We start from the raw sequence: 16,855 nt of genomic DNA on the forward strand, positions 1-16,855 counted from the left end.
TTTCTTGCTAAATCAGCATTACACCAAGACATAAAGCATAGCTGAGTTTCTAAACACTGTCCTTAGGCTGTTTGTCTCCTCTGAATTCCTGTTGAATATTGATTTGGGATTTAAAAGTCCAACTGCCCACCTAATCAGGTTGTGTATACAAACTCTGACTGATTAATGGATTATTCTAAATGTGCTGCTATCTCAAGGACTAAGGAACATGGACAACATGAACTTTTCTTCTCTTGTTTTATGCCACAAGGTTTTAGATCAAGCTACACCTTTACAGAAATACAGGCTTGCCCTTCAAGACACAACCATCAAGCAGATTTTTCTGTAGATTTCATTTTTAAACACATCTAAGGCAATTTAGCTAAGCATAAGTTATAAGCAATCTTAAAATACCAGAAAAATTACTTGGTATTAAACTTGAGACCACATGTAGGCTTTTGAGATAGTCATAAGTCCAGCAGACCCTATATTACGCAAATGGAATTCATTTTGTACACGCTATCTAGATGCATCTCTCCACAGGTGAGCTACCATCTCGGCAGGTTTAATGGACAATTCCTCAGGCTGCCCTGGCAATTACTCCTCTGCTGACCTGGAAGGATCATTAATATTAGGGAGTTGAGATGCAATTCAATTTCCATTCTGGCTCAGCCCTAAGCTTCTCCGAAGTGGATGCTGTCAGCTGTGTCAAATTATATATGATGCCTAGGTGATGTGGAGGATTATTAAGAAGAGAGCTGGAAATGGTAAACTCAATTCACAAAGTTTTCAGCCTGAACTTGAAGAGTGGCCTAAGATAGCAACAGGCCATAGCCATTTGGCATGGCTACAACCATCCACTTTTTTTTTTTTTTTTTTTTTTCTCTGAGATAAGCTGCTATTGGAAGAGCAAAATCAGGTATTGATTAGCCCAGAGCAGTAAGAGAAGAGCTGCTGTACAGAATGGCACATTAAGTGATTTAAATGAATACAATTAAAAAAACCCAAAAGGCTTAATGGCAGAACTCTGAGGAAGCCCAGCTAGCAAATGCAAACAGCATTACACAACACACCCTGTATGCCAAAGGAAAGAAGGTTTGATGCTTAGCCCCACAACTGCAGATGTAAATGAAGTCAGAGAGCTCAGATTCAGTTCAGCCTTTTCACAATCATGAAAAATACCTCCAAAACCATAACTTCCCTCTGAACATAATGGCTATAACCTGTAAACCACAATATAATTGCACCATCTCCACCGCTTCACTATCCTCTGATTCATTTGAAAGAAAAAAAAACGCCCCCAAAAAAAAGCTTTCCCCCTTGCCTTTCTAGTTACTGGGGGAAAATGAGACATTTCTGTACAGATGGAAGCTGCTGATTCCTTCTTTTAAAAGCCCTTTAGCCTCTTTTGGCAACCCTCAGGCTCACCTTTGCCTTTTTCCACTATCACGACACACCTGTCCCACCTGTGCCAGCCCTGGCTTTGCCAGCAGAATTCCCATGGTGCACGCAGGCGCCAGACTGCCACGGCATTTTAACTCTTCTTGGGGAGAATAAGGAGCTGAAAAGATCACCAACCTCCCCAGAGGAGCTGGGCGCTCCTACACAAACACACACCGTTCTGCTCATTTGCAGGTAACGGGGAAAGCTTTGTTGTAACCCGTGCTCATTTAAATCAGACGCCTTGCATGTTTGTTATTTGAAAAGCAAACAAACAGATAAATAAATAAATGGAACCCCCTCACTCTTCGTGTTAGAAACGAGCAAATAAACAATCGACTGCTGAGAAAATACACAAACACTTTCATTGTCATAAGCATGCAGCCATTTACCCTCCCCCAAAATATTAGGAGCAACTCATTTAAAAATGAAGCTACTTTGCATTATATATCATCACATTTTAGTCCATCAGATACAGTCATTCATTGATATGCAATTTTTCTTATCAAAGCATGCATATAACTCACAGGAATTCCCGTTGTGCAAATGCTCACTGAAAAAAAATCAAATCAAAACAAGTACACACGTACGTACACACACACACACACGTACACACATATTCTACGCCAAGATGAAAAGCATGCATGGTCAGGGTTTAAGCATAATTTAAGCCAAAATAATTGCTAGATTGTTAAAAAGAAAGCAGCCTGGCAACTATTTGAAGCAGGTTTTATTCATGCTTTTATTTGATTCTTCTCAATTTTCCTTTCCTTTTAGACTCACTTGTAGCAAACATGCTCAAAAAAAAAAAAAAAAAAAAGTCTCTATTGTTTAAGAAAAAGCAGACGAGAAAAATTAAAAAACAGCAGCATCCATGCTCTGGGTACCAAAGCATTATTTTCTTGGAGCAGAAAAGAAAAAAAACCCCTACAATTTAGAAGCTTTTCTATATTTAAAACAGTTATCATGCAGAATTTTGATCTCAATATTAATGACATGCAATCTCCAAGGAGACATATTCTAATTCTCTTTTTTAGTTAAATTAAAAAAAAAAAATCAGTAAATCAGTAAATCAGTGCAAATGCCTTTTTTTGGTTTGTTTTTTTTCTTTTCTTTTTTTTCTTTTCTTTTTTTTTTTTTTTTTTTCGTTTCTCCTCCTTGCTGTCAGCCTAAAGGTATCTTAAACCCTGCATGCGGCAGTGCTTCGCCTGTGCGCTGCATCGCCTGTGAGAGAAGAAGCTACCTGCGAGTTTTCACAGTGCCATCTCATATCCATGTCTGCCTGGCTACCCTGCGTGCTTACGGCTTTTTTTTTTTTTTTTTTTTCTCCTTCCCTTCCTTCCTCTCTCCCCCCCTCCCCTCCCCTCCCCGCTTAATTCTTAATGGAAATCCTAGGAAATTTAGTCCATCCTCTGAAATCAATACTGGTGACAGGCGCGCTGCCTGCCTCCTCGGGAGCCGGGGATGATAAATTGCCTGCGCATCCGCCCGGCCTATCAGTGCCCGGCGCTGCGCCCGCCCCCGGCCGCGCCCGCCGCCGCCGCGGGGACCCCGGGGACAGCGCCCGCCGCTGCGGAACCGCCGGGGCCACAGCGGCACCTCGGCCGCCTCAGCGCTCTGAAAACAAGCAAACAAACAAACAACCAAAACTCAGAAAAACCCCCCACACACCCAAGACATAAAGGCGGCAGGATTCCACAAACGCCGCGGAACGCGATCGCGAGCCTTCGTGCCGGAGCCGCCGCCCCCCAGCCCACCCTTCCACACACCCCTTCCACACCCCTCGCTTCCCACTTGGAAGCGAGCGGGCACGGCACGGCACGGCACGGCACTGGAAAGCCGCCGGGAACATCCGCCGTCTCCATGGTCGCACACGGAGCTGTCGCCTAGCGCTGCACAGGTGCTGGAGAGACCTCGACCAAGCAAGTGCTGAGAACAGGTTTGTCCAGCTAGTCATCAGCACCCCCAAAATCCGGCCACATCGTCCAGCCAACAGATTCCTTTTACAGCAGCACCGTTTTATTTTTATTTGGCCCAGGGAGAAATTTTCTTTCTTTTCTTTTTTTTTTTTTTCTTCCCGTTAACAGTTTTCATGAATCGCAACAGTTGTAAGATAGCAAGCGCCCACCTTTATGCTCTTCGAGAAGCCCTCAAACCTACTTTGAATAATGAATATCTATGCTGAGGAAATAGACAAAAAAGTCAGGTGATACCCACTTTGCATTTCCCCTGACAGGAGCTCAGAGATGATAAAAACTTGCCTTGACATACCCTCACCACCCGTTTCAGTGGCAGCGTGTCGCCTTTTTCAAAAGGCATTTTGAACTTGGAACATCATTTGATAAACGGCACATCTGCATGGTACTGCTAATGGCCAGAGCACGTGGCAGTAAAGCAAAGCTGATGGGCAGTGTCTTGATACACTTTGTCATGAAAAATAAATTGAAATGGATTGATAAGATCAATTCTGGATGAAAAACAGCTCCTTCCTCTAAACAGAGCCAGGTCCGACCCTAGCTTGTGTGGCTCAGTATGTTTGGCAGATTTGCATAGTACTACCTCGGTTTTTAATACTCAGTTATTAAATTATGTGTGTGCAATAGGTGTCTACTGTGTTCTTTTCCTGGTGAAATGAAAAATACCAGCCCATGGACAGCAGCAGAGCTGCTTGCTGGACACGGGGGCTCTCCACGTGCGTTCATTTGGCTGCAACTCAGTCACAACCAAGACAGTTGATGCTGAAAGAAGCACTGCACGGCTTGTTGGAAGTGGCATTCCTATTTGTTAAATGTCTGTCTGCACCACGTGGTGCTAATTAGAGGAAAGTCATTGCCCTGAGGCTCTTACACTTGCCTTATGCTGGAACCTGACTCCTGGCCCTAAAGCTGGCAAACTTTAAGGCGGTCTACTGGTGGATGGAGCAGAAAGTACTGTGCTCTCTTGTTCCACACATTGTTTTCTGAGCGTAGGCCAGCAAAATTAAAAGGTCCCCTGGAGCCAAAAATTGTACTTTGATAGCTCTCACAGTTGGAAATCTCTCATTTTTTTCATTCAGAGCAATTCCTGACCCTCCGAGGAGCACCCTAGAAATCCCCGTGACTGTGCACCTTTCCGCTTTTGGAAGATGGCAGAGGACACCATCAAGCCATAATTAGGTGTTTTCTTGTCCAGTGTTTTATGGCAATGGTCAAACCTTCAAGCCTTGTTTCCCTATCCCTGGTCAGGGACCAAAACAGAGGACAGGGAAGGCAATGCAATGGTCGGCAGCTGTACTGTCACTGCCCTTCCGGCATCAGCATCCATTTCCCTGGGTTGTCTGACAACAACTCCTGTCAGGGCTGTGTCCTCAATGAAAGGAGTTCATCTAGGGGGCAAAACAAATAAGAAAAACACTCCTCTTTTAATTAAGAAAATTATCTAAGTGAGAATAATAAATACCATTTGAAGCGGATCAAACAATACGGTCTTTTCACATTCACTAAGTCAAACTTTATTAACCCCAGCATGTGCCTTCCTGAAAGACAGTGCTAAATCATCTCTAATATTTTGCTTGAGGCAGTATTTTTCAGAAGCATGATTCTACAATAACACCATTAACAGTAATGGACTGTCATATGTCCTGCGTGCTGTTATTCAGGGCACTAACTAACGCAGCAATAAAAGGAATGGTATAAAGATGGATGGCAGATCCCAGCTTCTCTCAAATGCTGAGCAGATGTCTGTGAGGATGAAATGCTGTTTGAGAATCCTTGCCTTGAAGTGCTGGGGGAAATGCTGCAGAGCACAGCTTGCTGTGAGCTGTGCTAGGTCAGAAAGCCATATCCTACAGATTCTGGCTGTCCAGCAGAAACCAGCTTGCAAGAGAACTCCTTCTGTTGGAGAACAACTCTCCATCTAACCAAGTTCAGGGGGTTTTTTTGCCTTTCATGGAAATACAGCTGTCTGTGTATCATGTGTGATGGGCTATGGTGTGATGTGGAAATACAATAGACAGTGTGGCTGGGATAAATTTTACACAAAGGACATGAAGGCACTTACGGACTTAGCGTGGCAAAACAGTTAGAAATGATCTGACTTTACACTTAAGTACTTGCAATTTTGCATTTAAGTAAACTCCTGAGTGCTTTGTTGAATCAAGTCCAAGTATAAAAAAACAACAAACAAACAACTAAATACAAAAAAAAATGAATCTGAATTTGCTTGACTAAACACTATCAAGCTGTACATGAGAGTTTTGCTGAATATATGCATTTTTCCAAATATATATAAAATATCACTTGAAAACTTGCTTGTCAAAGCAGTGAGGGATAGGAAATGAGTTGGATAACATATATTTCACATCAAGGGACACTGTTGTAAATACCACAAAGACAAATCACTATAGTTACTAAAATGCAGAAACAGCATTATGCTTGAAAAACACAGACAAAAAATATGTTAAAGCCACCATACACAACTGAAAACAGGAGAAGCCAAACTTGTGATTTGATTTAGATCTAAATATGCTACATATTTCATTAACTAGACAGGAACTATACAGACATATCATCATTAAAATCCTTTCCAGTGCACTCAACAGGCAGTTTTATAAAATGATTGTAATTTATCGAGGAAAAAAGATCTACTCGAGCAAAAAAGCCCCCAATTATTTTATATGGTCTTTTTTAGATACCATTTTATCAAAAAAATTTGCATCTGCAATTCAGACACAGGTGGAAGCCTTCAGTTCTTACACTTCAGCCTAAGGGCAAGCACAAATTAAGCTGCTTGAGATGAGAATGAGATATTTTATATACTATCCACCACTTCAAATGTGCCTAATGAATGTGAAAGTTATGTGAGTTTTAAATATAAATGTCTGTGTGTCCTTAGGGATTAAATTGTCACTTCAACTTGAGAGTCATGTCTCTTTTATGGCCAAGGTGATATGGCCTCCCTGTCACCTGCAAACCCCTCAATATTGTCCTTGGGAAACATATTCAACAACTTTGTGGTGTATGTGGGTTTGCTGTCACAGTGAGATTTAATTTTGCAATCGCTTCTGCAGAAAGTCAATCCTATCCAGAGAGAGCTGATATTGAGGAGGAAGCTTTAGCTCTTTTCATGGGAGAACTGGGACAGTATTCGGGATTTCATCAATGTAACATCTTCACTTTGCCCCTGGAGACTCCTGCAATACTCCACTCTGCGGAACTACCAAACTCTGGGAAATGAGTGTCAGTGTCAACCCCATGTGTCATCTCTGTAACACTCAGTGTTCTTGTACCTGTGACAAAATTACCCCCTTCTGGCAAGAAGTCTGTAATCTCCTTCCCCGAGCTCTGAACTCTCCCACTGCTGTCAGCCAGGCTGCACCCCGGGCTGGCTTGCAGATGCCTCCATTCCCTGGGATCACAGGAAAATAAACTCAGTAGTGATGACAATCTTCAAGAAAACTACCCTCCACTGTTTAAAAGGTCAGGATTCTCATCCTTCTTTAAGCAAATGGAAGCAGAAAAACTGTCACTGGAAAGAAAAAAATTACTCTCTCAAGAAACCTTAATTTAGATCAATCCTACCTGTTTGGGACTAACATCTGCCATCAGACTTTAGTCCCCAATTCTGTATAGTCAAGAAACAGATTAAATGTACTTTTTCTTTACTGGGCACATCTATATTTTCATTTTCTGCTTCCTCTCTACCTTCTACTGTAAATCCCCAACATTTTTTTCTTGCCTTTCCAAATCCTTCTACACCTGGTTAATCAACAGTGTCGTAATAATACACAGGGAAAATGATGACACGCAGCTATTATCCTAATTATATAGAGCACCTTTATTTTGTCTCAATTGTCTTCCTAAATTATGTTTTTTACCCCTGTAAATATTAGCACTACTTGATTGCTCATACCTATCTGGTTTAGTCATAAGCACTCATTGCCTTTTCTAGGATAGAGGGGGCAAATTGCATGGGAAGATATTAAGATACAGATGTAGGGAGGGGAAAGAAGTAATCTCTTTGTATCAAAACCTTTTCCAAGGATGATTAAGAGTGAACAACTGCAAACCTCTATTCTTAAAATGGCAAAACCAAACATTTGTTGAAGCATGTTTAAAGCTGAATACCTGTTAAACAAAGAAGAAGAAATTGTTCTTCTAGACTGCCATAAAAGCAGACACAAAGAAAAAATGTATGATACCCTTCTGTGAGAAAGAAAAAAATAATCACAGATAAGACTAACCCAGAGTAGCATTCCAAAATTTTCAGGTATGTTGCCCATGATTTTCTAATTACAAATAATCTGGAATTACAATGTCTAATTATTCACAAGTTTCCATTTTTCCCCTGTAGCTACACAAAGGATGCCAAGTGTCACATGCAGAATGTAGTCACCCTTGCTATGCTGTGCTGGCTGGGAAAAGACATTTTGCCCTCCTGTTTCAGTCTAGTATTTCAGGCAGAAGTATTGAGGCTGCCTTAACTTGCGCGTGAGTGTCAGCTGTCTAAAAGACTTGTAAATGCATCATCTGCCTTGATTTCTGCAGCAAGTGCCCCTCTGTACCAGTCAGGAACTCCTAAATAAACTAGCCCTAAATCCCCGCACGTGATTCACATGGGACACCCCTGCTTCTTGTTTGTAGGGGTACAAAGAGACCACAGAGCAACAACGGATTGTTGACAATCTCTTTGTCAACAAATCTCTTTGATTTGTTATTTTAGTGACATTAAAGGTGTTGCTCTCATTTCAGTGAGTGTCAGTTCAGGCACAGGGGTTTATTAGGAAACCTGAAATATCTCCAGAGGCTTGGCAGTGTCAATGAGACCCCAGGATTCAGACGTGCCTGAGGGACAGGGTCAAGCTTGGCATGGCCAAGAGAAAACTTCTAAATTACCTAAAGGTTTTTTTTTCCTCCTGCAAACAGTGATGGGATCCAGAGAAGAGAACAAACTCCAGTACCTGCAGCAGCATACCAACGTGTGCATGGCAGGAGAAGCACATGAAGTTGCAAACATGAAAACAGAAGCTGGGGAGAAAGTGGTGATGTGATGAGAGAGGCCCACATCTGCCTTTTGCTCTTTGTTGTGAGAGAGCATGTCAGAGATCACGTTTTCTTCGGCCAAATAAGAACAAGGAAAAGAATTAAAAATTAAAGTCTTTGTGTTCTTTCCTCCTGGGTACATAAAGCACATCTGTGTGTGCACAAATAAATAAGCTGGGAGCAACTGCAGTTGAAGATATGCTGTAAACAATAAAGCTATTTATTGAATTTCAATAAAGTTATTTATTGAAACATTTGATGTTTCAATATGATTGTGTATTTCACAAATTTTTAGATTCTCTCATCACCTTTGGCCGGGTCAGGAAAGGTTTTATGCCCTGGTGTCAGCCTCCTGTATGGATAACAGGGGCAACTGCCTACATCAAAAATGTATACAGGATGATGAAATGCATACTATAAGACAAACTTGCTCTACCTGTAGTTAGGGGAGCAGAAAGAAAGAAAGATGAAGTCTCAGTTTCCAGTGTTTTTTCTCCAGGTGTAATTTTGTCCTGCTCCATCAGAGCCATTTTTAGCAGCTGGGGAATCCTTCTTGCAATTTCAACATCTATAGAAGAGTTTAAATCTAAACTCAACAGAGTGGAGAATGTAATATACTGGGTTTGATTGATCTGGATCTTTGGGTTTCTAAGACCTTGTTTGTTCAAAGAAGATTGCCACGAATATATTGTTTGTTCCACTTGAAAATAATACCTTTTGAGAGACACCCACATAACTCAGAAATAGATGTGAAAATGCATTAAATTTTGGCCTTGCTACATTTTGCAGAGTGGGAGTGTAAGGGAAAAAAAAAAAAAAAAGACAACGTGAAGCCTTCCTTCTAAATTAAAGGTTTCATATCCTAATAAATAATTTCTCTGGCTGTTAGTAAATTCTTCCATCATCCCCTCACGTGGAGAAGCCTGCAGAGACTGGGTGTGTGCTTTATTGAGAAGATATTTAGACTGTTCCATCAGGTAAACAGCAGAGCCTGGGCTGTGTCTCCTTTGAGTGCTCCACAGAAGACTGAAGCAGCTGTGGAATAACTATGCAGACACTCAGAGGAGCACACACGGTGTGATGTGGGCTGTTCTTCCTTGTGTGAAAGGAAGATGGCTTGTCCCAGTGGTGCTCAGGGCTTCCTTGATCCTATGGCTGGGGTTTTTGTGGGAAGGATGCCTGACGTGGATAATGGATTCAAAGAATGGCTGAAGGCAGCTGAACCTGCTGTAAGCTGACAAGGATTGCAACACCAAGAGAGAAATCTTCAAATGAAGAGCTAATTAATGGGTGCAGTTATGTGCTGGTTATCAGGAGGGCTCTAATTACAGGCCTAGAGGAAGACTGTGAAACTAATGAAGAAATTCACAGTTTGGAGAGAATATCTTGCTATGACATCAACCTCCAGGTGATGGGAAATGAAGAGACTGATGGGCTGACAAGACTACTTGCCTTTAAAAAGCACAGGGCTGTTCACCTGCCTCTCTCCCAGCAGCTTAAAAGGGAAGGGTTTTTACCAGGGAGGAAAACTAAAAGAGCTATGCAAACTACACCACAGTCAACTCAACCCACAGACAGAACTGAAAGCAATTGGAACCACTTAATTTCTGAATGAGGAACTCATATCCTCTAAAAGGGCATAACAACATGAAACAACTGAACAGATAAAACAAAACCATCCTCAACAAAACTGGAATTTGAACACTTCACGAGAATTAAATAATTTTCCCACTTTAATAAATTACTCTTTTGGTTCAGCCATTTTGCAGTGGGCAAGAACTACACAGCATTGGGGGAAATTGTGGGTAGTAAGTTGTTTTTTGTCTGAAATGAATTGCATTTAAAGAAAGAGATTAGAAGAAAAAAACCCACACTCTTCCCCCCACCCAAACAAAGCAAGCGTGCAGAGCCCATAGAAATTCACAACAAGAGTTTTGTAGATCATGGAAAATATGTTAAAGGGCTAGTGAAAAACCCTGTTCCTAACAGAAATCAACTGCAATTCTGCCAGGATTTCAATCCTTATTTTTCAAAACATCCCATGGTCTGTCCTCTGCCTTCCTACCTCTTTGGGAAGCTCAGTGAGAAGCCCTTCTGCAAGCAGTGTCACTCTCACCTTGCCAGTCAGTGTCACTGAAGGAAGGGGCAGAGGATGTCAGCACTGCTGTACTCCTACACAAAGCTTGTAGATCTGCACACACACCTTAAAAACATGGACAATTAGAGAAACTGTTTTGGAGGTGGAACACACCGATTCACATCATTTTTACAGAAGACCACAGGTAATTTTTATACATTGAACCAGTATGGAGGCATGTGTTGCAATTAGAAAGGTTTCACAAATTACTGGTGTTCGCCATTCAAGCTAAAACTCTTGACAAGCTATTTATATTCATTTCTATCATTATACACCTAGTTGAAACACAAATTAGTCATAACTTTTATTTTATGATGACAAGACATAAAACATAAAAAGCATATTGCTTATCATGATGCCATTCTTCCAGTACATACTGGAAGAAAAAAAAATTGAGTTGTATTTTTTGTCTGATTATCTGTCAGAGGGTTTGCTTTTGTAGGTCACAGTTCTGTAAGCAGTGAAATAAGCTTGTGATGATAAACTGGAAATTAGAATACTCATGTACAAGGCCACACACAAGCATGTACATCCTACATGTCAAAAACGCCCTATTTGGTTTCTGCTTTGTTTACTATCAAATCTTATTTCTCTTTCATGCTAAGAGACAACTAATTAGAAGTCTACTAATCAATAGACCATTTTATTATCCAGTTCAGCTCTGAATAATCCTCATAATTTAACGAGCTTCTGAGCAGGCCAGCAGGGAATATGCAACAAAAAAACAAAGAACCTGACAAATACCAAGGGCTAGTCAGTACAAAGCAGCTTTCAAGAAAATAAAAAAAGCTACTGGAGATTAGTTTTAAGTAGCGGAATCAAAACAAACATAATGCAAATCTGGTTTTCCTTCTTTTCTTTGAAGCAAAATTCACAGCTGCTTTGCCCAGCTAAGCCCTGGAGGTCAGTCAGCTCTGGCTGCTGGAGGTGGCACCTCTGCCTGAGCCAGGGAGAGCTCCATGGCCACAGGAAGGGATTTTTTTTTTTTTTTAATTCAAAGGAAGGAGTGGGTTATCCTCCCTCAGGGCTCCCCAACAGGTTTAGATTTCTCCACGGAAGCTTTCTGGAGAAGTCCCAGCACAGCTCTGCTGAACCAGCAGCATCCTTGGGCAGCAAAGCCAGGTGTTCCCAGCTGCCATTAAAGTGCCCTTCTTTATGCCACTGTAGAAGTGGATTTGTCACCTTAACTTTAACAATAAAGAACCAGGAACATCCTCTGTCTGTCTGTCACAGTATTCATATATTCACAGATTACAGAAACAGAGAGTTCTCTGCACAGACACCCCCCTCATCTTTTTTTCAAATAATATCAGTGGATTTTATTTGGCATTTTAGAAGTCTATACTTATTTAATTGAAAGCAACCAGGACAATTATTCTTTGTCGATCAAAAATGTTTTCTGTACTTTAAAGAAGACTACAGAATGAAAAAAGTAGGACAATGCAGAGTAAAACCCTTAATTAAATAGTCCTGAACGTATTTTATATGCACTTTCATTTCCTTGACAGCATAGCTGTGCTACTTCCTCATTCATTGTTAATGAACAAAGTCAATCTTGCCTGGTCTTGCTACAACATTAAAACAATAAGGATAAATAAAATCAGCCTAATGTTAAATTTAAGCCTTTAGGTACATAAGAAATATTTACAGCTCAAATCACAGTCAAGTTTAAATCAGAAACTTCTCAATATTTAACAAAATATCTCTGCATCAAATGCATAAATCATCAAATAAATTAGACAAGGAAGGATGGAAGTAGGCTTAGGAAAAAAACTGAAACAGGATACAGATGCAAATGTTTGTGTATATATAATAAAAAGTCAAAAGTCAGTATGTTTCTAATTGATAAAATATTCATGTTCGACTTATTTTGGACCATTGAGTCCATGACTGATGTTCTAGTTAATTTAATTTATGAAATTATTTCTGAATGTTTTATTAGTGCAAAGTATAAGCACAATGTCAGCTTTGAGGAGCCTGAGGTCTAACAGGTCCAAAGAAAAGGCTTAACAGCCCTTCAAGATCAAAATTCCACTAGGAAAAAAGTCTCTGAGTACAGGTTACTGGCCTGAAATTTATTTATTTGTAAAATCTTCTTTCAATATTTTTACCATATGCCATGCCAGGTCATTCTTGTTTGGTTATGCTACATCCCTATCATAACCAGCACAGGACCTTTTTACCAACTGACCACACCAGTTCACTTTTCACTGTTTGACACCAAGATTTTTGCTGTTCCTACTGGAACACAACTCTCTCAGTACCCTCTTATTAATCCCAACTTAATTTTGTCTGTGGGCCAGTTTCCTCTCAGGTTGCTTCAATACTTTGGCATAAATAGTCCTCTCCCCTCGCTCATTAATTTATTTTTATTTCTAGTCATTTGTAGAAGATACGTCGATGAAGGATGTTTGGGCAACAGGTGGCTCTTCAGAATGCTGTTTATTGTATGATGTTATGATGTTACAGCAGTCCTGGGTAACAGAGAGCCACACCAGAGCTGCCAGCTACAGCTTGTAGGCTAGCCTGAAGCCTCCTCTAGTTCTGGTAACAATGCATTATATATCTTCCTTTGCTGAGCATCTTAATATATATAAAAACCAATCAGCATCATACACAATACCTTTACCATTATCTATAGCCTATCATAACTACTATCATACCATATTACGTTATGGTTTAAGCTTAAAATTGTTTTTCTGTTTTCTTGCAGTGGAAAATTCTTAGACCTTTTTTCTGCTTGGTAAAAGCATGTTTTTTGTTTGCCTATAGTATCTTTTGCTTTTCCTAAGACCTATTTCTGCTTGGTAAAAACATATATTTTTTTTGTGGTCAGCATATCCTTTGCTCTAGCCATAAAACCTCCTTCCAACTTGACTTAACCTTTGCTTTCTTAGTTGCCCAGTAACAACTGGCTCAGTGATTCTTAATTTAGACATCTCGTATTCTTCTATATCAAAACTTGCTTCCATCTCTATTCTGTTCTCAAGTTCCACATTCAGAGAGCGTTCTGCCAAACATACATATCTGTGAAAGTTCTTGTCAGCCTTTCATCTTTCCCAACAGACATTGTGTTCATAGAATCACAAAATGCTTTGGGTTGGAAGAGACCTTAAAGATCATTTTGTTCAAACCCTCTGCTGTGGGCAGGAACACCTTTCACTAGACCAGGTTGTTCAGCACTCCATCTAACCTGGTCTTGAATGCTTCCAGGGATGGGGCATCCACAGCTTCTCTGGGAAACCTGTTCCAGTGCCTCACTCTCACAGTAAAAATTTTTTCCTAATGTCTAATCTAAACCCACCTGCTTTCAGTCTCAAGCCGTTCTCTCTTGTCCTGTCACTACATGCCCTTGTAAAAAGTCCCTCTTCATCTTTCTTGTAGTCTCCCTTCAGGAACCGGAAAGCTGCAATTAGGTCACCCTGAATCCCTCTCCTTTCCAGGCCAAACTATCCCAGTTTTCTCAGCTTCATCCCTCTAATCAGTTTAGTATCCCTCTTCTAGACTCGCTCCAACAGGTCCATGTCCTTCCTGTGGCGGATACCCCAGAGCTGGATGCAGCACTCCAGGTTTTGCTGTGGTAAAACAAGCTGTGTCATTGTAGTGGATGGAAATGTGAACAAGATCATAACAGACAAGCAGGATGAAAACTCAGCAGTTCTTACACTCTACAGTAACTATCTTAATATCGTGTGGTTTTGAAACATAATGGGATAAAGATGCACGTTTCCAGTGGATGCAGAGTACTGGTGTGCTGCAAGTGCCACATAAAGCAGGGGTGGCTTGCTGGTACAGAAATAGATTTTTTTTATCTCGTAGGGCAGGATCTTTGGCAGTTCTCCCTCCCTTGAGAGGAGCCAGCGGTACAATTGCCTTTTCTCCTGCCACACCACCACAGCTTACTCATCTTGTTGTTATTTAGAACTCCCCATGCTTCCGCTTCTCTTTCATTTCTAACTGATGAAAAATTAACTTGTAACTCAGTACTTTGTTATTCTGAAGGATGTGATTTTGCATATGATCCTGATGAATTCATCTCTCTACTCCTACCCCAGTCAACAGGGTCATCCAGCTCCACACCCTCATTTTCTCCATACTGGCAATGCCTGCTTTCTTTCTGTCCTGCCTAATCAGGACACCTCTGCTTTCTGACCTGCTCCTGGGCTACATTTTTACTGCTGTTCATTAGCGAGTCTCAAAAGGAGGGACAAGACTTGCAATCAACCAGATCATCAACTAGAAGCAAAATGCTGGTTTTCTATTCCCGGTAGGTTGCATCTGAAGTCCTGGCTTCATCTTGTAGCTACTTACAGCCTTTATCCCAAATCAGAAATCTACTGGTTTATAAAGAAAACAAAAGCTACAAGAACAGTCATGCTGAATCCTAGAAAAAAATAGAGAGGAAGAAGATGCCAAAATAATCTGCAACAGCAATGTCCAAAATACAAGAAGGAAGAATGATAAATGTCTCAGTCCCCACAGATAAAAGGAAATATTTGGAGTCATACCATTATTCTAACCCACAATGGAACATCTTGTTGACATATAAAATTGATCCTAATAGCAAAATACATCCTCAGTAAAATGAACAACTTTTTGGGTTTTTTTTTTTGCAGCTGTAACAGATAATTGATTAATAGCGCACAAGCCAAGAAGAAATAGCGTGTATGACACCATATTCATATTTTTTCAGACAGATAAAGTAAAGTTTTAAGGCCTCATGTTCCTTCTTTGGAGACTGGTAAATTCCATCTGTTAAAAATGAGTTTCCAGTTGGCACACAGAAAATGACTGCACTGTTGTATAAGCATCTCCAGTAAGCTTTGTCATTTATTTCTGTAATTAAAACCATTTTGAGAAAGACGTAGTCAGTTCAAGCAAATTATATATTATAATAAAACAATTCTAATAACAATCCAGAACTTATTAATGAATACTCAAATCTATATAAGAAAGTATTAACTGGAGTAGCTCCTGAACCGGATTATTGCTATTTTCAGGCTTTTGAATGTGTAAATGTGTTTTCTGCACAGAATGTGGCAGTTACATTTGCATAAGAATCATCAATCCAATCCAGAAATGTAATTTTATTTTTCTCAATAACCAGTCTGTTAATTTATCAAGGGCTCTGAACATCTGAACTGGTGGAGTAGAGGATAAAGATGTGTCTTTTTCATGCTTTTTCATGGGATTTAGTAGCTAGAAACAAGGAGGGAACTGAAGGATGTAATTTTAAAACAACTTATATTGATTGCATAAACACTTTTTACCATTTCTTAGAGATCTCTGCCTAGTGTTCGCCAGCCTCTCCTCAGCTCTGCAATCCCAATAAATGCATCACAGAACTAACAAAAACCTCCTCCTATTCTGATTAATTGTTTCAAAAATACCAGAATTTTGTATTTCCCAGAGCCCTTCCTGATAGAACATACTATGGCTAAAAGCCTACTGGCAAATCACTCCACACAGATGCCTTAAGCATGTGCTCACTCAAAGAGCCAAAAAAGCAACTTCTGACTAAGGGCTTTTGCTTTTGGAAGTGTAAGCATTGGCAGGTAAACATTCTCTCTCTTCTTGCCTTCAGGGGAACAATTTCTGCTTATTAAAGACCAGCCCTTCCCAGGTACCTTTAGAAGAGTTAATTCCAGCACCCTGACCCTAAAATCATCGAGTTCCAAAGGGACCATGCAGCTTGGTCCAGAAGCTCTGGAGATACTCAGCAAATGGATTCTAGTCAAGATGAGCAGTAAGATGAGGCAATGGTGCAACCCACTTTGGCCAGAAAACTTCTTCCCATAATTTCATTGAGACTGATGAATGAGACAACACCAAGGATCATGACCTCATAAATTTGTGGGAATTGTGACCTTTCAAGCACAAAATGATCATTCCAAGATCATTTATCCTCTGACAAGGACAGGCTATGAAGATAAAACCCAGCATATTATAAAATGATCATGCCCTTTTTGACATCAGAAGTCTTCTGTTGAGAAAGGGCTACACGAAGCCACAATACTGTCATTGTTGTTTTATTACATGAAAACCTGTAACTTCTGTGATAAAAAGAATGTTCTTTTAGAAGCACTGAATACAACATTCAGAAATGAAATATTTTACAAATGAAATAGCCAAACTCCCTGATAGCTGGACCATAGGAGGAGAGTTGTACAACAGGCACTGTAAACCAGTAAGCTCTTGAGGAATAAGATGAGCTATTTGCAAAGGTATGCAGCTAGTAATTGTATGTGTGGTTAAACATCCTGGTCTCCAAAGGAATTCT

General features: G+C 40.4%; 1 protein-coding gene across 17 annotated transcripts in view; it reads right to left on the reverse strand.

Moving 5' to 3' along the window:
* NRXN1 (neurexin 1) overlaps window positions 1–16,855 on the reverse strand; it is a 667,911-nt gene that overhangs the window by 48,169 nt on the left and 602,887 nt on the right. The window contains exon 1 of one of the 17 annotated variants that reach the window (XM_066316371.1): window positions 2,663–2,738. The exons of the other annotated variants lie outside the window; for them this stretch is intronic. Within the exon in view, the coding sequence (XP_066172468.1) occupies window positions 2,663–2,695 (33 nt within the window). The 5' untranslated portion in view covers window positions 2,696–2,738. Of the gene's footprint in view, window positions 1–2,662; window positions 2,739–16,855 lie in introns of those variants that run through there. 17 annotated transcript variants of the gene reach the window in all.

Source organism: Sylvia atricapilla, chromosome 3 (assembly GCF_009819655.1).
Source record: "Sylvia atricapilla isolate bSylAtr1 chromosome 3, bSylAtr1.pri, whole genome shotgun sequence".
NCBI lineage: Eukaryota > Metazoa > Chordata > Aves > Passeriformes > Sylviidae > Sylvia > Sylvia atricapilla.